General features: G+C 54.6%; 7 protein-coding genes across 7 annotated transcripts; 5 read left to right on the forward strand and 2 right to left on the reverse strand.

Annotated features, from left to right (window-relative positions):
* Window positions 1-1,129: 1,129 nt before the first annotated feature.
* Window positions 1,130-2,469, forward strand: J7T54_005911 (Diencephalon/mesencephalon homeobox protein-like protein; the record flags this gene model as incomplete). The annotated part of the gene is made up of 2 exons (XM_051505279.1): window positions 1,130-1,276; window positions 1,336-2,469. 2 exons carry the CDS (start codon window positions 1,130-1,132, stop codon window positions 2,467-2,469), a joined length of 1,281 nt encoding a protein of 426 aa, XP_051366433.1.
* A 631-nt stretch (window positions 2,470-3,100) lies between these two features.
* On the forward strand, window positions 3,101-4,896 carry J7T54_005912 (asparagine synthase-like protein; the record flags this gene model as incomplete). The annotated part of the gene is made up of 4 exons (XM_051505390.1): window positions 3,101-3,718; window positions 4,018-4,185; window positions 4,231-4,767; window positions 4,825-4,896. The coding sequence occupies 4 exons, from the start codon at window positions 3,101-3,103 to the stop codon at window positions 4,894-4,896; spliced, it is 1,395 nt and encodes a 464-aa protein (XP_051366434.1).
* A 470-nt stretch (window positions 4,897-5,366) lies between these two features.
* Window positions 5,367-8,637, reverse strand: J7T54_005913 (uncharacterized protein; the record flags this gene model as incomplete). The annotated part of the gene is made up of 10 exons (XM_051505501.1): window positions 5,367-5,411; window positions 5,508-5,695; window positions 5,759-6,035; window positions 6,086-6,756; window positions 7,140-7,595; window positions 7,665-8,112; window positions 8,196-8,322; window positions 8,375-8,406; window positions 8,464-8,537; window positions 8,607-8,637. 10 exons carry the CDS (start codon window positions 8,635-8,637, stop codon window positions 5,367-5,369), a joined length of 2,349 nt encoding a protein of 782 aa, XP_051366435.1.
* A 1,968-nt stretch (window positions 8,638-10,605) lies between these two features.
* On the reverse strand, window positions 10,606-11,898 carry J7T54_005914 (Anthranilate phosphoribosyltransferase-like protein; the record flags this gene model as incomplete). Its single annotated transcript, XM_051505612.1, has 2 exons — window positions 10,606-11,520; window positions 11,584-11,898. 2 exons carry the CDS (start codon window positions 11,896-11,898, stop codon window positions 10,606-10,608), a joined length of 1,230 nt encoding a protein of 409 aa, XP_051366436.1.
* A 721-nt stretch (window positions 11,899-12,619) lies between these two features.
* On the forward strand, window positions 12,620-14,402 carry J7T54_005915 (transcription initiation protein; the record flags this gene model as incomplete). Its single annotated transcript, XM_051505724.1, has 4 exons — window positions 12,620-12,760; window positions 13,135-13,428; window positions 13,513-13,755; window positions 13,815-14,402. The coding sequence occupies 4 exons, from the start codon at window positions 12,620-12,622 to the stop codon at window positions 14,400-14,402; spliced, it is 1,266 nt and encodes a 421-aa protein (XP_051366437.1).
* A 1,788-nt stretch (window positions 14,403-16,190) lies between these two features.
* J7T54_005916 (L-asparaginase) lies at window positions 16,191-17,321 on the forward strand (the record flags this gene model as incomplete). Its single annotated transcript, XM_051505834.1, has 1 exon — window positions 16,191-17,321. The coding sequence occupies one exon, from the start codon at window positions 16,191-16,193 to the stop codon at window positions 17,319-17,321; it is 1,131 nt and encodes a 376-aa protein (XP_051366438.1).
* Window positions 17,322-18,371: 1,050 nt separating this feature from the next.
* Window positions 18,372-22,686, forward strand: J7T54_005917 (phospholipid-transporting ATPase-like protein; the record flags this gene model as incomplete). The annotated part of the gene is made up of 3 exons (XM_051505944.1): window positions 18,372-18,581; window positions 18,747-22,120; window positions 22,173-22,686. 3 exons carry the CDS (start codon window positions 18,372-18,374, stop codon window positions 22,684-22,686), a joined length of 4,098 nt encoding a protein of 1,365 aa, XP_051366439.1.
* Window positions 22,687-22,712: the final 26 nt, after the last annotated feature.

The raw sequence follows: 22,712 nt of genomic DNA on the forward strand, positions 1-22,712 counted from the left end.
TCCGTATACCACCGTTCGTCAAGTCTGGCTTCTCCTGACCCAAGGCCAGGCTCAGCTCACGATTCTTCATCACGGCAGCGTGATACCAAACCCCAATTATCAATCTTTGCGATCTACGGCCAACTCCAGCGGTCATCCTTGCTGTTCTACTGGCGCTGGGTGCGCCTAGAAAAAGGTGGCTCGAGCGGCGTGAGACTGTCACCCCTCCCAGGGGTATTGCTAGCAAAAACGCGACTGGGAGTTTGGGACCCGCGGCCTGGGCCGCCGAGCGACGTCGACTGGAGCCTCCAGTCCTCTCCTCTCGCGCAGCAAAGTCATTCTAGACGAGCAGGGCCGCAGCGCCAGCTGGGCGGGTCAATCGTCGACATCAATGCCGGGGTAGACAGGGTTCATCCAGAGGCTACAGCAGGTAACGCTCTCCTTTGTGTCTTTCCTTCATCTACCCTCGCTCGCCCCGGCCCACCTCGATCAGGTTCCTGCGCTCCCTTCTCCCTCTTCTGCACTTTTATTCAACTACAAAGCCAAAGATCCACCCTTTGGCAACGTCATTCCGACAGAGTAGAGCTTGAATGCGCATTGTCTCGCCCTGTCGATAGCGCACCCACGTCTTCTTCGTGTTACACGACCGCCCTGAAGCCAACCCACCAACCAACGAACCAACCAACCCTAGCTATCATTCCCCCTGGGCATCTAGGAAGGATTGCGATACGTAGCCTGTTTAAAGGCGCAGAGCTGCTGCTCTCGGATGAGAAGCTTCCACAGTCCTGGGCCATTCTACTGCGATTCTGCAGTCTTTTGTCGACCAACCCACCCCATGTCACTCGTTTCACGACTACTACCACTCTCTTAATCTGACCACACCTAATCAACAAGCTTGCACACATATCGACATTTACAACAAAGTACTTGACTATCACATCGCGACAACGACGCTAGTCACACTACCACTAGGACTACTCACAACATGAGCTCTTTCACACAACCCCCCTGGCCGACCTGGGCCTACACAAACGAGGTTGGTAACGGAGGTTTCACAGGATACGCACAGTACCCTCACTACTCATCATACCTCTCGGACTCGATGGATGCGTATCAAGCTCACCACCATCACTTGGTCCATCATCAACAAATGTCGCGGACTACAGAGTCCAAGCCTCGCCTCTCCAAAGAAGAAGTCGAAACACTCGAAGCCGAGTTCCAGAAGAACCACAAGCCCAACAGCAGTACCAAGAAGGCATTGGCAGAGTCTATGAGGGTGGACAATGCGCGAATCAACGTAAGTATGGTGCTCGCACCTCCCGACACCCAGCAGGACATGGGGCTGAGATACTGCAGAATTGGTTTCAGAATCGCCGGGCAAGAGAGAAGAAGGAGAGGAACATACGCGAGTACGAAGCCCGCCAGAAGCTGGAGAAGCAGAAGAACGCAGTCGAGGGCGGCATGACCGAAGCACCCGACCGCAAAAGCAACCTGGTAGCGTCGAGTGCACCGTTCCCCAACGCACAGCGACCTCCCCAGCGCGTGTCGTCTTCCTCGCGCGTGATTCGTGACTCTCCTCTATCGGATGAGGGAGGCCCGCAGACGCAGCTGAGCTCCAATGCGTCCAATGCCGGGTCTTTCGTGGCCCATGGTTCATGCACATCCCCGTCCAACGCACCTTCAGAGTCGAATGACGCTGAGTTTGTCCTGTCCACGGACGACGAAGACACGGACTATTATGGCAAACCGATTTCTGACATTGGTACCGGGGGTGATTTCCGGAATCCTCCCTCGATCTTCACCGCTTATAGCACCGATAATCTCGCAGGGTTCCCTCCAATGGCCCAGTCGTCTCCCGAGCATGATCTCTCGCTGAGGTCACCAGCCTCCTTCGATATCGCGGCACGCCGCAACCGCCGCCCGCCACCCCTGGCCATTGATGGTCGAAGCTGCTCGGCTGGCGCGCCGAGAGGTGGGCTGGACATGATGCGCAAGGGCGACACGATGCGGCGCGTAGCGTCTGCCACAGGTTCTATGCGCATCTCAAAGCCCATGGGGGCTCCTCGCAGTCCATACATGCTCAGCCGATCTCCTGTCCCCACGGGCGTCAGGGGGAGCCATGCGCCACCAACGCCCGATACACCCGTGCTGGCCAACCACCCTGGCGTCAACACCCTCGATCGAGGGGCCGGCGTATCGGAACTGGCAATCCGTGACCCTAACCTTCGCACGCCGCCCACGACTCCCGGCGTTTCCCAGACCTTTTTCAGTCTCAATTCGATCTACGATATGCCCATGACGGAGAGTGGCCTGCCCACATCGTCCCTTGGTCGGTACAACGGAGGCCTCGAGCACCCCGGCGTCTCAGTCGGCGCACAACATTACTTCACCAATCCCGGTCTTAGCCAGCCGCAGACACCTTCATTTGTGTCTCCTATCAGTCACTTCGGCATGGATGCTGGCCAAGGGCCTGAATACGCGTGGCCATAGAGGCGCAGGTCTCGCTTACCGCATTGGTAGTTGGTACGGCGTTTTCCACCTTGAGCATGGGCAGATAGTGATGGCCTGGTCTGCGATACCTGTATACCCTGCCTCGGTTGGCAGCACGGAGTTATGGTACCCCAAAGGGATATGGTTTGGTCTTTTGGCATATTTCTGGCATATTTTTGGCATTTTCTTTCTCTCTCTTGTTCCTACTGGAGCTACTCAAGCGCATATACATATAGCTTTCGATGATACATGATGGCGGCATATATTTCCTGGGGTTACCTTGGGTAATGGGAGCACAGGGCAACGGATGGGTACCAGCCTTTGAGCTGAAAATCACTTGGTTAGTGCATAGAGCGCGTGGCGTATTTGGCACAATCGATGAATGCGGATACTATTTCTCGAACTATTCACGATTTGAGCGAATTTCGCAGGCCAAGACCAGTTCCCAAACACACTCGTTGCTGGGGCGTGTTGCGTTGGCCAAGTTTGTTGGTCGTGCCAATGCGCTAACGCCACAGCGGCGAGCGCCTCCAGTCTGACAATCTCAAATTCCGGATTTGGCTCAGGCTTCCCTAATCACTACACGCCCTCTCTTAGCATCAAACCCAACAACCGCCCACAGAAGCAAGCCATGTGCGGCATTCATGCCGTGATCGCCTCTCGAGACACCCCAGCCCTTTCTCGTGAGGTTGAGGAGAAATTGCATGCAAGGGGACCAGACCATGTCGGGACAACACGCGTCGAGTTTGGCGACGCGTCCGTGACGTTGACCTCCACAGTCCTCTCTCTCCGAGGTGATCACATTGCGCGGCAGCCACTGGTCGATCCAAAGAGCGGCTCTTCTCTCTGCTGGAACGGCGAGGTGTGGCGGATTGATGGGCTCCTGGTTACGGGCAGTGACACCGAAGCGGTGTTTCAGCTTCTCGTCAAGGCAAGCTCACATCGTGCCGCGGACTTGTCTGAGGAAGACCCAGTCCTCGCTGCACTGCGAACTATTGAAGGCCCATTCGCGTTTGTGTTTGTCGACAGACCGGCTCAGCGCCTGTACTATGGCCGCGATCGACTCGGTCGGCGCTCCTTGCTCGTCCAGACTGGACCCAGTATTACGCTGTCCAGCGTAGCCGAATCCACATCCGAGGGATGGCGAGAAGTCGAAGCCGACGGCTGCTATAGCTTATCACTCGACCGTTCAGATCCTGGCGCAGTCTTCGAACCTCAGCGGCACGCTTGGCTCGAAGGCGATGACTTGGTAGGTACTTAGGCGCAGTTCGGCAGCGGTGTATATTCTGCTACTTACGGTTGTAGGTCTCGAGCATTGGTATTTTCAACACCCAAAGAACGGATAATCCTCCCCGGCTAATGCCTTCTTCGGCGTCGGTTAGGCAACTAGGTCAGCAGTTGCGAGAAGCACTGCAGGCGCGTGTCCTGAACATACCGTTGCCGCCCTATGCCCAAAGTGCTGATGCTAGAATTGCTGTGCTCTTCTCGGGTGGTCTAGACTGCACTGTGCTTGCGCGTCTGGCGGCTGACATAGTACCAATTGATCAGCCCATTGATCTACTGAACGTTGCGTTTGAAAACCCGCGCATCGCCGCGCAGCATCAGGACCTTTCGACCGACGACCTATTTGAGCTCTGTCCGGACCGCATCACCGCCAGGAAAACCTTCGCTGAACTGCAGGCTGCATGCCCCGGGAGGAAATGGAGGCTCGTTGCGGTATGGACGCCAGCGCTGATTGAGTGATGCCGCTGACAACAATAGGTCAATGTCCCATACTCCCAGACAAGAGCTCATCGCGCTGAGATTGTGCACTTGATGTATCCTCACAATACCGAAATGGACCTCTCCATTGCCAATGCCCTCTACTTTGCGGCCAGGGGCCAGGGGCAAGGTTGTCTTGCTATGGAATCGCCCTCGACACCCTACACAACCACAGCTCGTGTCCTTTTATCGGGCCTTGGCGCAGACGAGCTTTTCGGCGGCTATGTGCGCCACAACACAGCCTTTCAACGCAATGGCTATCCCGGTCTCACCGAGGAATTAAAATTGGATGTCAGTCGTCTGGGCAAGCGTAATCTTGGTCGCGATGACAGGGTCATGGCACACTGTGGAAAGGAGGTGAGGTTTCCTTTCCTGGACGAGCGACTCGTCAAGTGGGCTATTGAGCTCCCGGCATGGGAGAAGTGTGACTTTAGCACACCAGCAGGAGAAGGACATCCCGATGCTGAGAAGAGAGTCTTGAGGCTACTGGCACAGGCAGTTGGACTCCCCTCAGTGGCCACTGAAAAGAAGCGAGCAGTAAGTCTTTGAATACTTCCGAGTGAAGGGGGAGTCCTTGCTGACCGTTGTCAACAGATCCAGTTTGGGACGAGGACTGCCAAGATGGAGAGCGGCAGAGTCAAGGGCACCACGTCGATTACGCTGTGAGGCACACGCGACAAGTGTCGCAGCAAAAGCTTGGTCTTGCACCACAGGGACTCTACCGGCGGTGATGACCACTCAGATACTGTTGAGTCGCGCGAGAACCCAGGGACGAGGAATTGTGTGTTTTCCGCCCCGGCGTTCAACCCCTTTCTTCGCGGGTCTGGCGACGCTGATGACATAAAGGCAAGTCTGAGCCGTGGAGCAACAAATGTCCCTCATGTGAGATGGCACCAAGTGAACGTCATCATTAGTGTACACAGCGCATTCAAGGAGAGTCAAGGCGGCCTCCACGCGTCCAAGATCGTGTGCTTGGTTATGGCCGAGAGGGTACCAGTAACATATATGCGAGCTATATACAGACATACAGTTCCTGCTCTGGACCGTGATCAACAAGACCAGAAACGACAACAGACACCAGTGCACTGGCGATAGCCTCGCGGACACCCCGTGATGAAGAATGACTGTGCATTCGGCTAGTTGTACAGATTGTATGAGGATTGGCGCTGATCGTTGCGCCACTGTTATCTTTCGGTGTTTCGCCTGACTCCCAAACCATCGACGGCTTATGTCGAGCCAGAAACCCGCCGCGGTCTTGCAGCTCCTAGCCCTCATACCGGCTCAATGATCTGACGCCCCAGCTTGTCGACCATGAAGTGACTAAATGATTCTTCATCGTTGTCGTCCACAAGAAAGGCCCTGTCCTCTAGCTCGGACGCCAGTTTCGCATACAGACCCTCCCCTGGCTTGGGCCAGGACGGCGGCAACGGATCCTCCTCCACCTCTTCCGCTGCGGGCTCATCTCCTGCGATTGGTACTTCCTCTGATAGCATCGAGCGTTTCAGTGGCTTCTTCGGTACCGGCCTACCCTTGATCTTCTGCTTGGCTTTGGAGTTCAGCAGGCTCGGCCCGGCTCGCGGTCGGATTTGTTCGCGTTTCTGGTACTTCTGCGCCGCGCTCATGGGCGGCGGCGGAGGCTCGGGAATTCCGTCATTCCAGGTCGGTGAGCTGAAAATGGGTAGATCGGGATGTTGTTTGGAAATAGAGACCATTACATCGGTCAGCAGTTGAGGCCGAAGACGATCGCAGAAGGAGAGGACGGAAAGCATATCGTCGCTTGCCATGCGTGAGAAGTACTGCCTCCGCTAGGAGTTGTTTAGTCAACCGTACATGAAGCATCGCGGCTGGCACTTACAGCATGCGTCGATGCTCCCCCGGCTTCGAACCCGACGATGTTTGGTCTCGCCGGGGTGGCACCCTCAGGCAAAGAGGCGAGCCTCTTTTTCCGAATGCGCTCAATCTTCTCCTTTCTGTCAATGTCTTCCAGTGACACGAATGGTTTGCCCGTGGCGGGATGCCGCCTTGGCTTGGGAATCAACCTTGTCGGTAGGTCGACCGATGCTTGTGTACTGAAATCCGGTCCTCTTTGCGCATACGCTGCCTCTCTCTTCCTCTCATTCTGCTCAAGGTTGTTCTTGGCTCTCTCGAGCTCGTTTCTCAAACTCAGTGTCTCGATGGAAGGCGGTATCTGGGGTGTCTGCGACGGTGTCGTTCGGTCGGGTGTCGAAAGCGTGACGGTGGTGTTCATGTCTCGCATCAACCTCGACTTCGCATCCTCAAAAGCCTCCCTGTCCGGAGTTGACAGCTTGGTCGAGGCGTCGGAGAGGCCGGCATTGAAGCTCTTGTTCTTAATGCGCTCGAGGATAAGCGAAGTAGTGCTGGAGAATTGCGTGTCATACGATGGCCCTTGGGAGGCGCCCGGAGCGCCAGCTAGTTGGCCAGCACTTAGCGCAATAGGCATCTCATCGGATGGTGTCGATTGAAGAATCGAATCATCATCTTCTACCAAAATGCTAGGCGCATTGCCTAGAGGGAGAGAGAAATCCATGATGTTGTCGTGTAGCGCGTCGTGGGCGCTCAGGAATCGACCATGCCGCACAGCGATACGGGGACTTGGGTTATTCCACTATGAGTGAATGGTGACGATCGTAGGGCTGGAAGAGGTCATGGAGGTAGCGGACTGGGTGAGGCACGACATAGTTCATGATGGTTCATTCACTCTCAGGTTCAGGTATGCTTCAAAGATGATGTTGATGAGAGCACGTGATAATCACGTGCCAGGCATGCCAAGACTTCGAACGATCATATTAATCGACTTCTGCAGCCTGCCACATGCATGTGAACTTCGGCCTGCAGTCGCGCTCATCGAACTATCTTCTCCTCACGCAACGAAGCGACATCGCCCTTACTCAAGCCCAAGTCCTCAAGGACCTCATCGGTGTGCTGACCCAAACTAGGTGGCGGCGTCCGAACGCCTGGCGCGCAACCCGACATTTTCATCGGCGTGTTCACCAACGACATCTGCCCACAACTATCGTGCTGCACCTCGACGACCATGTTCCGCGCCTTTGTGTGACTGTGCTCGAGAGCAGTCTGCACATCATTTATCGGCGCGTAAGGCATACCCTTTCCTTCGAAGACGTGCAACCACTCGTCCGTGGTCTTCTCTACAGTGATAGCCTCGATCTTTTGTTCAAGCTCGACGCGGTTGGCGACACGAGCAGCGTTGGTGAGATAAGCAGGTGCTTCTTTCCACTCTGGCTTGCCCAAGCCGTCGCACATGATGCGGAAAAGACGATCGTTGCCACCGCCGAAGAGGATATCACCATCCTTGGTTTTGAAAGCTCGATATGGGACGATGGAAGCTACCGAATGTCAGTGGTGCTTAACGAATCCACTGGGGTGAAGGGACTTGCGATGTGCGGTGCCCCAACGCCCGCTGTCCTTCTTGCCTGTGACGAGGCAGCTGCTAGCAATGTTCGCCAGTGTCGCGGTCTGGCAGTCGCTGAGCGCCATGTCGATATGCTGACCTTTGCCAGTGCGCGCCCTCTGCAGAAGCGCCGCCATGATACTGTTACTGGCGTACAGCCCAGTCGTCAAGTCTGTGACGGCTACGCCGACCTTGACAGGCGGACCGTCTCTCTCGCCTGTAATGTGCATCAGTCCAAATTCCGCTTCGACCATGACATCGTAGCCAGCGCGCTCCGAGTATGGTCCCGTCTGCCCGTAGCCAGTGATGGAAGTGTATATGAGCCTGGGGTTGATCTTGCGCAGCGTCTCATAATCCATGGAGTACTTTTTGAGAGCATTGGGTTTGTAATTCTCCACGAGAATGTCGCATTCGGCGGCCAGCTTGTGAAGTATCTCAACCCCTTCCTTCCGCTGGAAATTAAGTCCAATAGACTTCTTGTTGCGATTCACCTGCTCCTCTCAGCCTCGCTCTCCCAACATGAGGACCAACTTACACCCAAGAAATATGCCGACTCGCCGGGTCCTTCTTGGCTGGACCCCGTCTCGTACTTGGCAAACGGCGGCCCCCATGCCCTGGTATCGTCACCGGTCACGGGATGCTCCACCTTGATGACCTCTGCTCTGCGTATGGTCAGTACTTGAATCAGCATACATTGTCCATGAGCCATCTCACCCCAGATCGCCTAGTATCTGCGTGCAATAAGGCTGAGTAGAACTGTCGTCAGTGCCGGAACACACACCATCTTGGGGATGTCTGCTTACACCTGCAAGTACTCGGGTCATGTCCAGCACACGGTAGCCTTCGAGCGGTAGTGGAGGCGCCTCACGATGAGACACTGTGGTGGCCGTAAATGTCCGGCGGCCATACACAGGCAACTGCAAGCAGCGTGGCCGCCATGACCTACAAGCGCTCTTCCATCCCGGCATTCTGATCATGATGAAGACTGATGTATCTTGGATATGCAGAGACGGCATCAGAGCATCAGACCGAGGCGTTGATGTCAATAGCCGGATAAGCACGTGACCTCGGCCCCGGATTCTGATCGGGGCGGGTCCACCCGTCCTTGACCTCCACTGATCACCCTCCCGACTCCAGTCTTCCCTCTTCCAACATAATTTACCAACTTGTTTTCATCGACCTGCACGGAAGACCAGAATCGGGGCTAGTTATCTGTATCTGTTGGTTGGGGGCCTGCCATTGATACCACGCACGGTTCACCTACAGACCCCAACTTCGAGGTTGTGTTTGCGACAAAGCTAGAGGTGGCATTGCGTGCATCCTCTGCCGTCGCTCGGTGTGCGTGCGGCGGATTTACCAGTTAAATTGTATTTGCTCAAGCGAAAGATTGGTCCGTATCAACGCCCCATGTCTTGGACGCGATCAATGTCGACGATTCCGAGTGATGCTGCCAGTCTACCACCTAGAGTCGTCAGCACTCGCATCTGTTGCTTCTGAAGACATCCATTGCCCATGAGAAGCTCAGCTGCAGCTACAAGAACCTACGGTACGGAGAGCCAGCTGCTATTGTAGCGTTCGTAGGCGCTATTGAGGGTGAAATCGGTAGGTCTGTGCCTTGCAATAACGACGTGCTGTACACTGCACACTGCACACTGCAGGCTCGGCTCCGCCCCCTTAAGTTCAATGTTCTATACTCATTATTGCAAGGATGCGCCGACACCGTTTAGGTGCGAAAATGTTCATTGCTTTGTCTAGCGACTGAGCTACGACTTCCCCGCGATCCGGGATGCCCCTGTAAGCCCAATGGTACCAATAATAGTAATGCGTACCATGCCGCATTGCTGTCCCAGAAGTGACTCTCAAGATACCCTTATTAAGGTTGGGTCACGGCCTCCTCGAAATTCAATGTGTCCTGTCTCATAACTGGGTGGTACAACTAAGTTTTTTTTTTCAAATCAACCCGCTCTATCACGAACATAATTTGCCACAGCCAGGCGCGATGGCACCATCACTTGGTCGACGCAAGCTCCCCTTGAACGGCGATGCATCTACAAAAGCGGGCATTATCGCTATGATCACCGTGGTCTCTGCCTTTTGCCTCGCCATAGCCGGACTCCTCGTGTTCAAATACTACAAACGCCGGCAATACCACTCGCTACCTCAAAGAAGCAGCCTCCGTTCCTCGATCACCGAACTCGTCAACTGGAAGTCGAACAACACGTCTGAGCAAGATTTAGAGCAAGTACATGAATTGAAAAGGACCACAATGATCAGAAAGTCCTTGGCCAGCCGGACGTCGACTCATAGACTACACCACGACACAAGATCCAGTCCAATATTGGATCTTTCAGACTCGGACTCGGATGACGGCTCGAGAGCCTGCAGTCTCATCAGTGTATACAAAGAGGTCGAGACCGGTCACAAAAGCGACAGGGCTGTGTTTTTGGAAAACCATCCCGCGCTCAAACAAACGCCTGCAAGCGAACTCCAGAAGGGCTTGCCCGGTCCGCGAGGCGCTTTCCGTACGTCATCTGGCCCTTCGTCTCTGGGACGTGGCGTCGTTGTGATGCCGCCTCCAGCCCTTGCAAATCCTAGTCCACCGCCCTGTGACCGACAAAACAGGCATACATGGCAACATGTACCGCCTCCTCGCAAGGCAGCGGCGATTGACTCGCGTGGAGTACAGCGTATCGCGCAGCCAAGGCGGGCAACGTTCGGCGTGGTTATCCCCGCGAAGCGATCTGCCACATTTGACAGCGTGCCAGAAGAATGCAGTAGCATGCGCACATCCGAAGATGGTGTGCCCGGCAGTACTTGGATATAATTGTACATACATATAGCATTGGCGTTCCTTTGATCGGACTGGTCACTAGTAGAGCACGGCGTTGATCAGGGCATAGATAGCATGCGAGCCTTTCATTTTATTTTTTTGCTGTATCTACACATCAGCCCTCACTCTCAATTTCATTCGTGATATCTACAAAGGACGTCCACTGCTTCCACGCCTCGCCGCTCTTCAATGCCCATCGGGCCCTCCTGACGCCCTCCTTCCAGCGCTGGCCCGCGGGACCACGCTCCTGAATCACCTTCCCGTCATCGCCTTCGCCCATGTTGCTCGTATCTGTTTCACAGATCCCCGAAGCAACGAACAGTGCGGCCACGTTGATCAGCACGAACTCTAGCAGTGGGTCATTGTCGGGAAGCTCATTGTTCAAGATGCGACGGAGAATTTCTGCATTCTCCTCTGGCTCTTTGCCGGAGGAAACCTGGTCCAAGGCGTGATTGCTCACATCAAAGTCACTCGGCTGAACAGTGAAATGCTCCACCACAATTTCGCCGCCCGATGTCTTCTCCTGAAGCATCCAACACAGCGTCCTCCCGGCACAGCTCACCTCGTCCAACTCCTCTTCGCCGCACACAATGAGCGCCTTTTGGCAGCCAGCCATGCGCAGCGCCTCGGCGAATGCAGGACCAAGGTCCTTTCTCGCTACACCGATTACACGGGCTTCGAGCACATCTTCAACGGGGTTGGACAGGGGTCCCACATTGTTGAAGATTGTCCTCCAGGGGAGCTGCTTTCTGATTGGGGCCACGTAGCGCATGCCGGTGTGGAAGACGGGCGCGTAGAGGAAAGCGTAGTTGGTGGCCGAGTACACTCGCGCCATGGTCGAGGGCTTGACAGCAGTGATCACGGGGGGGCGAGGCTGCATCTTGTTGACGAGGTCGGCGCTGCCGGACTTGGACGTGCTTGCCTTGTTGCCGTGCTTTGACACAAAGAGCAGGGATGAAGCAATAATGGAGGCTGTCGTGCTGATGTTGAAGGTGTTGTGGCTGTCGCCGCCTGTGCCAACAATGTCACACTAATTGCTTTCGTCAACAAAAAAAAAAACCCTATTTGTGTAACAACGGGGGCGTTGACTTACGAGTCCACCATGGTAGTTGCCTTCCCTTCTCCCCCTTGTCTCGATGACCTTTTTCAGCTCGTCTACTGGCACCTGAGCACACGCCTTCTGCATGGCGGCCGCACAACTTGCCAGGACTTTGGGTTCAAAGTCGAGCTTCGTGAAGTGCAGCGCCATTAACAGAGACGCACTTTGCGCCTCCGTCACCTGGTTCGTGAAGAAATGTGAGATGGCATCGGCAATGTCATCAGCTGTAACGCGACCGTCCATGGGCCAGAGCTTGGACAGCAGAGGCTTGATGTCCACTGGAGGGAGCTGGTCCTGTTGAGAAGCCATGGGTACTTCTGCGCCGGTGTGATGCAGCTCAGATTGGTATGGTTATATGGATTGCAGGTGCAAGTTATTTGGAGGGCTTGAACAAGAGCAAGATGATGATGATGATATACCTCAATAGCACTTTTGGGTATTCAAGCTCTGATTCATCCAGTTCCGTTTGACGGAACCACTGCGTCCACCTTCTTGTGGGGTAGCCTCCATACCGAAAGTGGCAAGTCATTCTGATGAGTAAGCGTTCAACCACGGTTTGTTTGGCCACTGTGCTCCTGTGTTAACAGCGGCCCATGAGAGTTACTCGGCGGGGTCGCAGGATATTCTGCGAGTTCAATGTCATCCTCAATAACCCACGATAGCCATTGTTGTCGACCTCATTGCCATGAATATTGAAGGAGCGTGGCCAAGGCGTATTGAGTGTGCAAGGGTTTTTCAACGGTGACTCGCTGAGAAAAATTCGTACCTACGCTTTGACCTTGAAGCTGCGAAATTTCATTCTTCTTATTGCGCCCGACATGTTGACGTTACTGCGGAGTACACTACCTGATATGTACGTACCATCATGACCTCGATACAGATTGACGCGAGCCGTAGAACCTCGATAAACAGTCCAATAGTCGATTTGCAATGTCATCAACGGCCTCTTTGGCATCTGACAACTGTGATTGAAATGTGTCCTCGGCCACATTTTAAGTCTGCTAGCACGTTCTCACGGAGGTGCAATCACATGACTCTCCGCCTAGAACATTCCGCCACACATTCGCAGCCACCCCAGACAGCCTACCACAAGGTTTACCCTGCACCCTCCGCCTGGCCACCGATTTCCTACCCGAACATCATCTTCTACTCGCACTCCCGAATAGCCAAAGTCGGTCACAACCATCGCTAATCATTCTTTCAAGTCGATCGTCATCATCTCGCGACCGTATAGACCACGCCTGCCAATTTTTCGATTGCTCTGACGTTGCGCGCAACCTCGGACGCCTTGACTGGTTTCGGACAGTTGGCCAGGCAGACTTTGCAGTTCACCCACACCACAATTCCCATAGATCGAACGACTTTCTATCTTCGTACCTCGTTGTCGCGCACGAGTCATTCCGGCATCTTGCTCTTTTGGCTCGACTGCCGTAGTTCAAAGACAAAGAACAAGGACCAAAAGACGCCTGCCTGTGCGTCTCCGACTAGTGACATCCTCCCACTGCACCGTCAACCGCGAAGCTGCATTCCCCACTGTTTGTTCAGGCCGCCAACAATCGCTTGAGGAGGACAAGTACAAAAGACACTCAAGCGCGCAAGGTCTTGCTGAAAAAGCAGACTCAACTTCGAAGGCGCGCTAAAGAGGTGAGGAGAGCCCGCAAAGTTTTCGACGAAATCAACAACATCTACACACCGAAGGCGTACCAGGCCAAGATGCTGTCCACAGCCGCTGCGGCGGACCCCGGTCCTTTCAAGGAGGACCTTAGCAATCAGTTGCTCTGCCCCGACTGCAAGACGTTCCCGCCCGATTTGGTCGAGGAGTACAGCAGCGGAGATATGGTCTGTAACGAATGTGGCATTGTCGTTGGTAGTCGTATCATCGATACCAGATCTGAGTGGCGTACTTTTGCCAATGACGATCAGAATGGCGATGATCCGAGCCGTGTAGGTGGAACGATGGATGAGTTCTCGGACGTACAGCAGCTCTCGACATCGGTCGCTTTCTCCGAGAGCAAAGCCCACAAGGCCCTTGCCCGCAACCAGAACAACGCTTCCAATGATAAGGGGTCAAAGAGCCTGCAGGAAGGGTATCGCGCCATTGTCAGCTACTGTGAAGCGTTTCATGCTGGCACGAACATCCAGAATGCGGCCAAGCACGTCTTCAAGGTAAGTTTCCATGTGGCATAGCTTGCATTGCTGCAGCCATATTAACCCCAATGCCTCAGCTCGTCGAGAAGGAGAAGGGCTTCAAAGGCAAGCCGCAAGAGGTTCTCGTCGCTGGTGCCATCCAAGTCGCCTTCCGTCAGAATAACGCCACGCGCTCGTTCAAAGAAATTTACGATTTGACTGGTGTTCCGAAGAAGGACGCAGGAATAATGTTCAAGAAAATCACAGCGTTTGTCAAGAAGGTCAAGGCCGAGGGTCGCACGGGTGTCGGCTTGGACAACGTGGCCAATTTTGAAAGCCGCACCACGTCGGCTGGTGAGTACTGTGCTCGATTCACAAGCCGACTGGGCTTCAAGCAGACCAATTTGATTGCGAAGCTTGCCAAGTCGATTGCCGAACAGAGTCAGAACAGCGTCCACATCGGCGGCCGGTCGCCACTCTCGATTGCCGCTGCCTGCATCTACATGGCTTGTCATGCTGTGGGCGAACCAAAGTCATCCGCCGCCATTGCTGAAAAGTGTGGCGTCAGTGACGGCACGATCAAAACAACCTACAAGTTCCTGTATGCCATGCGAGACCAGATCATCCAGCCGGAATGGGTGTCGCAAGGGGCTCGGGTGGACAGGGTTCCTGGCATCCACAACTAGAGGCTTTGCAAGAACAGTGCCACAGTCCGCACGAAGCGGCCGGCTACGTTGCGGCATCTCGGTCACCAGTGGGTCTACACGCTGCCGCTCCGTCCACTTCGGAAGCCTGAGCGTCCGGTGTTGCATTCCAGGGGGTGTTAATCTGCAATTTCGAGTAATTTGAGGGGGGCAAGAGATCCTCCACAAATTGACTTTCTCAAAATGGGGGCTGGGCTCGGGGAACACAAAACAGGCTCAACGAGCTTGGAGGTGCCCTTATGCTGAAATGGGCCGGTGGTACGGCCTTGTCGGCAGAAGTGGTCAATGTTGGCATCGAGGGACCAAACAGGCAACGGAGTTTTGATATCTCATCTTGCTCACTTGTCCCGTGTGCATGCTGTTTGTGCGTATTTGGACCTCCGCGGTTTGTGTGACTCTGTCCTCCGGCAAGACGCACGCCTCCCTCCCTGCCTCTCCTTTGTCCTCGTATCTGGTAGGGTATTTGGTCACGAAACCAGCCTTCACGACCTGAAAGTGGATGACTGATTATTGGTCAACCTTCTGGTAAGTCTGCTGTGCTACCATGCTGTAATCAAACTGTCAAACAATACGACCATAAAACAAGTGCAATTTGCTTGCTTCTTTCTTTCTACCGTGTGTTCCAGTGCGTGTGGCACAAGCTCGAGTTTCCCTTCCGCGTGACTAAGCATTAATTACAATATCCCTTGCCGGCTTTCGGATGCAACTCAGCACAGCCAATGATCCAGATCGAAGCAATCCCTGCTGTTCCGTTCCGCTCGGGCGGAGCGATCGAGTAAAAGCAACGAGGGGCCGTTTTTGACGGATAGGTCAGACGAATCAGAGACGGCCATGACTCTCTTCCTTTGCATGTGTGGTGCCGTTGTGCATCTTCATGTCTCAGTCTGTCGGAGTTTCTACACGCATCGGTGAAACATTGTTCATAGAAGCTCTCCGATGGGTCTACAGTGCTGTGGTCCAGGCCAGCCACGTATGTACGATGCTCGGGTACATGCGTCCAGCGACGCGCGTGGCTTTTCGGAGCTCGTTTGCTCCATGTTACTCAAGCAAGCCACCATTCATCGCTACACTTTTCCGCTTCTCCAGACTTCTCAGAATGTTCGCATGGATGACCCTGCTTGATGGGGCCGGTGAGCGAGTCGGTGAGCCACGCTTTGACTTGGAGGGTTTCCCGAAGCCGACCCATGTGGGCTGTAGCCCGGCAATTGGACGTCGCAATGGAGGGGCCCGGCCGGCGCGAGTGGAGGACAGAGGAGGGGGAGGGATAATTGCAGCGCGGTCGTGTCACGGGAGCTGAAGCGGACCTCCTGGCAAGGGGTCGGATTACATACCTGGCACCTCAGGTGAAGTAACGAGCCTGCTAGCACCGAAGGAGTGGTTGGATCAGACTGTGGGGTTAGTAGCGGCTAGGTAAATAGCCCAGAATCCCAGATCAGCCTGCCTGTTCTCGCCGTTCCAAGGGGGGGTTCACGTGTACCGACACCACAACACCAAACTGGCTTCTTCGCACAGGGTGATAGCGTTATTCTGCATCTCCTCTTGTTACGGCCGTGTTCTTCAGGGATGCCATGGCATTACCGTGAGTCTCTAGCCCCCGGGCCACCAGATTTCGGTCGCGTGTACGGATCCGAGCGCCTGTGCTCTCGTATTGAGCTCGAAACTATTGCACAGGGACCGACGGACCCTCGACGGTTTGGAAAAGACGTGAAGGGGTCCCTATCAAGTCGACAAAGTCCGACATTGACTCGACAAGCACTGCAGCGCCCCGGCATGCTCCACGGGACGCGCATCATCATCATGCTGATAGGATCTGCCACCCTTGTTGTCATCTGTGCGTGGCTCGTCGCCGTGCAAGGCACGACGCAGCTGGCAAGGGGTCCACATGACGTCTCCGCATTCAGGTGCTTTGACTCTAGGCTTCCCAATGTTACCATCTTCGCCACGGGCGGTACCATTGCGGGCACAGGGTCGTCTGGCAAAGACATGTCCAATTACCAGATTGGGGCCCTCGGCGTACAACATCTGATCGATGCGGTGCCCGAGCTGTGCAATGTGGCCAATGTGCGAGGCGTGGAGGTGTCGAACGTTGGGAGCCATAATATCAACTCGAATATGCTCGTCAGGATGAGCCAGCAGATCCAGCGAGAGCTTGACGATCCGTACACCCAAGGGGCAGTCTTCACGCATGGCACCGACACCTTGGAAGAGACCGCCTTTTTCATGGACCTGACTCTGCAATCCAGCAAGCCCGTTGTTGCTGTCGGCGCTATGCGCCCGGCCACAGCCATAAGCGCGGATGGTCCCATGAATCTACTGACGGCTGTGAGTCTGGCTGCGGACCATGATGCGTGGGACAGGGGTGTCATGCTGGCCATGAATGACCGTATCGGCGCCGCTCGCTTCACCTCCAAGACCAACGCCAACAGAGTCGACGCCTTCATGGCCGTCGAGCAGGGTTACCTTGGTGTCTTTGAGAACACCAAGCCAATCTTCTTCTACCCGCCTGCGCGACCCCTCGGACATAGGCACTTTGACATTAGCAGTCAGCTCACAGCCCAGAAAAGCCTGCCCAAGGTCGAGATCCTGTACGGCTACCAGGAGCTGGAGCCTTCGCTTTTCAAGTCCGCCATTGACCTGGGCGCCAAAGGCATAGTGCTCGCTGGTGCTGGTGGCGGGTGGTGGCCAACAGCCGCCCGACAACAAGTCGATGCCTGGGCCGAGGCTAGCGGTGTCATCATCATGACGAGCTCGAGATCACTGTCGGGGTACGTTGACGATAGTAGCGGTGGAATTGGATGCGGGTTTCTCGACCCTCAGAGGTGCCGCGTGCAACTGCAGCTATGCCTCGAGGCTGGGCTGTCGAGGCATGAAGTTCGAAAAGTCTTTCAATTTGGCGTTTGACGCTCGATGAATTCTAGGTGGGAAAAATGTATGGGAGCTTCTTGGGAGGCATATGCGACCTCTTTCGGCGTTACAGTTCAATGGGCAATCTTTTGTTTGTGTCGTGTCGTACGCATGGTGGTCTTGAGTTCCAAAGGGACGCCTACACTAATAAGGTGGGCTTTCACAAGCGTCATCGGGTTGAAAAGAAGACTGGAAGGAACGGCGTCGGGGCGGCTGCCACTCCAATCCCCTGCCAGAGCCAGAGGGGGCCAGTGCAGGACAGCGCAGGCTGCGCAGCCGGCAGGTCCGCTACCAGGATGGCAGTGGCATCCCACGTTTCGTACGAGTCCATGTAAGATAATTAGGGCGGGGATCATGTCGCTGCTGTGTTCGTAGTTGATGAATAGAAAATATGCTCCATGGGTAATCACCCTCGCAAGTCTCGATGCAGATGGTACTGTGAATGAATGATCTGAGAAGCACCACTGAGACGATGTGAGCTCTGGCGCTTCCACGTCGACGGTTGGAGATGGTGGAGCCACTTCCCACGCTTTCAAGTTTCTCGACGTCAAGTCGTCAACCGTATGCAGCGCAGCAGTATCCCTGCCGAGTCCATCTTGTCGATTGATGAGCGACTTCTGCTCCGACTTCGTCTCCGTCTCTCCGTGGACGCGTCGCCTCATTCTCTTCTCCGCCAACTCGATCGTCGCAACGAACGTATCGACAGACCTGCAATTCGCTTTAGCATGCGCTTGTTTTAATCCTTTCCGCTTGCTGCGCGCAACGTCCCTCCGCCACGCCGCGATCCCGCCACGATACGAGAACAACGTTTCCGCCAAGCTTAAAGTTCGAATCGCTCGATTTGACGCCATGATCTTGGGAAGCCTCTGCTCATGCACCGTTGATGACATCCAATCGCTACCACTGCTCTGTTCATCGACTGTACTTGCTGGAATGTGCCTGTGTTGATCCATTCGCTATTACGAGGGCGCAGAGATGGGAGCATTTGATCAGGTTCGCGAGAAACGGCCCAGCCGGTCGGCAAACGACGGGCACGGATACCTGCGCATGTACAACAAGACTCTCGTTCTCCGTGACCGATTTGTTCAAAACCTCATCGCAGCGATTTCATGGCTGTACCAAAGGACAATTGTCGATCTCATCCTCCGACGGAAGCATGTTGAGGCCTCCACGGACGGCCGGCATATCCCTTTGACCTTGGATCATGGCACACCTCTCATCGACACCCGCCGGGGTCATTCGTACATATCAAATGATGTGCGAACTTCACGCTATACTGTGTGGGATTTTCTGCCCAAGCAATTCATCTTTCAGTTTTCGAGAGTTGGCAACTTTTATTTTCTCTGCGTCGGTATTCCACAGACTGTATGCTTCATCTATCAATTGCTTCGGTCACGATCGCTCCGCTAACAAGGGACACAGATTCCTGGTCTTTCCACGACCGGTTCTTTCACGACTATCCTGCCGTTGATGTTCTTCCTGCTGCTCACTATGATTAAGGAGGGTTTTGACGATTATCGCCGCTACCGCTTGGATAAGGTGGAGAATGCGAATCTTGCAACTATCCTGCGGAAAGAGGGCCTGCATACTGGCAAAACGGTCAAGCAATACCCTTGGGACAAGTGGAATCCTTTCAGGACAAAGAAGGCTACCACCCCCTGGCCAGCTCCTGATGAGGAGTTTGCTGGTCACCGCTGGGCACCAACTCGATGGAGCGACATCAAAGTCGGAGATGTATTACGATTATGCCGAGATGAGCCTGTTCCGGCGGACATAATCTTGCTTCACAGCGATGGAGAAAATGGGCTGGCTTATGTTGAGACGATGGCCCTAGACGGCGAGACGAACCTCAAAAGCAGACAGGTGTGCCACGCTTTGGAAGGTTGCGGCACCATTGCAGGCCTCGCCGCTTGCGGTGCCGAATTCGTGGTCGAGGACCCGAACCCTGACCTATACAGTTTCAACGGGCGGGTTACGGTCCAAGAGAAGACATTACCACTCACCTTGAACGAGGTCATATACCGCGGGTGCATCTTACGCAATACGCCCTCCGCTGTTGGTCTGGTCATCAACACTGGAGAAGAATGCAAAATCCGCAAAAACGCCAATCGTCACCCGAAAGCCAAGAGGCCACAACTCGAGCGAATCAACAACAAGATCGTCGTGACACTAGCTATCTATGTCGTGGTCTTGTCCGTGGGCGTTTCCATGGGCTATGTCCAATGGGAAAAAGACTACGAACAATATGCCTGGTACCTGAACCAGGCCAAAGTCCCCTTCTATCAGATCATCATCGCGTTCATTATCATGTTCAACAACGTGGTACCTCTCGCACTCTACATCACTCTTGAAATTGTCAAGATTGGTCAGCTCCTGATGCTGAATGGTGATCTGGGCATGTACGACGAGGAATCGGATACACCGGCTCGTTGCAACACGAACACCATTCTTGAGAATCTGGGCCAGATTGGATACATCTTCTCCGACAAAACTGGGACCTTGACGGACAACGTCATGAAGTTCCGTAAAATCAGTGTAGCAGGGACTATCTGGCTACATGAGATGGATATGGACGCTGACGACACCGGCGGCTCAGCGTCAACTGAGGAAACGACCAGCTCTGCCACTTCAGTTCTCAAGCCCGAGCCTGTCACCCTGGTGGTCCCTCATGACCGACGTGAACCAGTCGAGATTCCCATCTCACCTACCAGGCCATCCATGGGGAGGCGTTCATCCTCACATTGGCGGTCGACGGGAAGACCTGACCACGTTCAGCCCGAGGTCAATACTAGCGATCTACTTGAGTATATCCAACTCAGGCCCCATGCCTCTTTCACTAAGAAGGCCAAGGAGTATCTGATGGCCTTGGCCTTGTGTCACACTTGCTTGCCCGAAGAACGCGATGGCAAGATCGACTACCAAGCCTCGTCGCCTGACGAGCTAGCATTGGTCAAAGCTGCTCAAGAACTGGGTTACGTGGTCGTCCAGCGCACCACGCAGTCAATTACATTGGCAATCGACGATGAGAATGGCGAGGGTGAAAGGTCGACTTTCCAGATCCTGGATATCATTGAGTTCAGTAGTGCCCGTAAAAGAATGTCCATTGTTGTGCGCTATCCGGATGGACGCATAGCGGTCATCTGCAAGGGCGCGGATTCTGCCATTCTGCCCCGGCTGAAGACGGCGTCGCTTGCTTTGCAAAAGGCGTCGGAGGTGCGCAAGAGTGCCGATCTCGAACACGAAATGTATCGACGCAGCGAACACCAAGTGCCTCGCAACAGCTTCGGTGGCCGGCACAGCTTGGCCATTCGGCGAAACCCTGGCATTTCCATGGATCACCAACGACCACAGCCCAACAGGAGCAAGTCTTTTGATGTGAAGGGGCTTCTGCGTCCTTCAGACGATCGACCTCGGATTTCAATAACAACAAGGACCGTCTCCCACGATGGTCGCGACAGTCACCACGGCCAGTTCCTGGCGGCACCGACGCCAGCAATGCTTGGCACACCGAATCGTTTCGGTTTCCTGCAGGATTCAGCGCCTCTCACTGAGTCCGAGGTCTTTACAAAGTGCTTCCAGCACCTCGAGGAATTTGCTACTGAGGGCCTTCGAACTTTGCTCTACGCACAAAGATTCATCACAGAGGCTGAGTATCGGGTATGGAAGAAGCAGTGGGATGACGCTTCTACCAGTCTCGTCGACCGTCAAGAACGAATCGAAGAAGCAGGAGACGTGATTGAGCAGGGTTTCGATCTTGTCGGAGCCACAGCCATTGAGGACAAGCTGCAAAAAGGTGTCCCAGAGACGATCGACCGTCTTCGCAGGGCCAACATCAAGATATGGATGTTGACCGGAGACAAACGGGAGACTGCCATCAACATTGCCCATTCTGCCAGGCTTTGTCGTCCTGGATCGGATGTATACATTCTGGACGTTGCGAAAGGAGACCTAGGCCAGCAGCTGGCTGCTTTAGACGAGGACCTACAAACCAGCACTGGCCACAGCGTCGTGGTCATTGACGGCGCAACACTGGCGGCTGTCGAGGGCTCCATGGAGTTGTCGGGGTCATTCTACGCAGTGATGATCATCGTCGACTCGGTCATTTGCTGCAGGGCGTCGCCCGCGCAAAAGGCCCTGCTTGTCAAGACAGTCCGCAGTCGTCTTCGGGCCCTCAGCAGCAAGCAGAAGCGAGGACTGACGCTTGCCATCGGCGACGGTGCCAATGATCTAGCTATGATCTCGGCCAGTCACGTCGGCGTTGGCATCTCAGGCAAGGAGGGTCTTCAGGCCGCGCGTGTGGCTGACTTTTCGATTGCGCAGTTCCGCTTCCTCCAGCGCCTGCTTCTTGTCCATGGCCGATGGAATTACGTTCGGACCGCCAAGTTCATTCTATGCACCTTTTGGAAAGAAATGTTCTTCTATCTGCCAACAGCACAGTATCAGCGCTACACAGGATACACTGGCACATCGCTCTACGAGGCTACGAGTCTGACGGTCTTCAATACCTTGTTCACCAGTTTAGCCACAATATGCATGGGTATTTGGGAGCAAGACTTGCAGGCTGAGACTTTGTTGGCTGTTCCAGAGCTCTACATTTACGGACAGCGCAATATGGGGTTGAACCTGGCAAATTATACGCGCTGGATGTTCCACGCCGCCTGCCAAGGCGTTGCTTGCTGGTACGGGGTGTGGGCAGGCTACGGTTGGATCGTGCCCAGCGGTCGTGATAACACCCTCTACGCGTTGGGAAATCTGGCCTTCACTGTTGGCGTCTTGTGGATCAACTGGAAGTTATTGTACGTGGCTGCGCAGCCCTTGTTATCACACTGAAACGCTAACCATTCTTAGCATATTCGAAACGCACTACAAGACCTCCATTGTCATGGGCTCTTTCTTTGTTTCGACAGCCGGCTGGTTCGCCTGGAATGGTTTTCTGGACGGCGTCTATGCCCCGAAGCCTTCCGGGCCATACGCCATCCGAGACACCTTCACAAACACGTTTGGCCGGGATCCTACTTGGTGGGGTACCTTGTTCATCGTACTCGGCTTCCTCGGCTTGATGGATCTCGTTGTCAAGGTTGCCAAGAGAAATCTGCGCGTTTCCGGTCTTTTACGCTGGCCGCCTTGGGGAGAGAAAAGCAAGGAGGACGATGACGGCATCGTCGCTGATGAGCTCGACCTAGAGATATGGCAGGAGTTAGAGCAGGATCCAGTCATTTGGGAACAGTTGAAGAGGATGGCCTGCGACGAAGAAGAGGAGTACGAGGACGAGATCGTTCTCGACGTGGGTGCCGTACCAAGCACGCCGGAGACTAATGCATTTGTAGGGAAAATACGAGGTATGATATCCCGGAGGAAATAATCTAATAACATATACGAGTCAATGGA

The sequence above is a fragment of the Emericellopsis cladophorae genome, assembly GCF_022114955.1.
Source record: "Emericellopsis cladophorae strain MUM 19.33 chromosome Unknown NODE_1_length_1489480_cov_119_871856, whole genome shotgun sequence".
Taxonomy (NCBI): Eukaryota; Fungi; Ascomycota; class Sordariomycetes; order Hypocreales; family Bionectriaceae; genus Emericellopsis; species Emericellopsis cladophorae.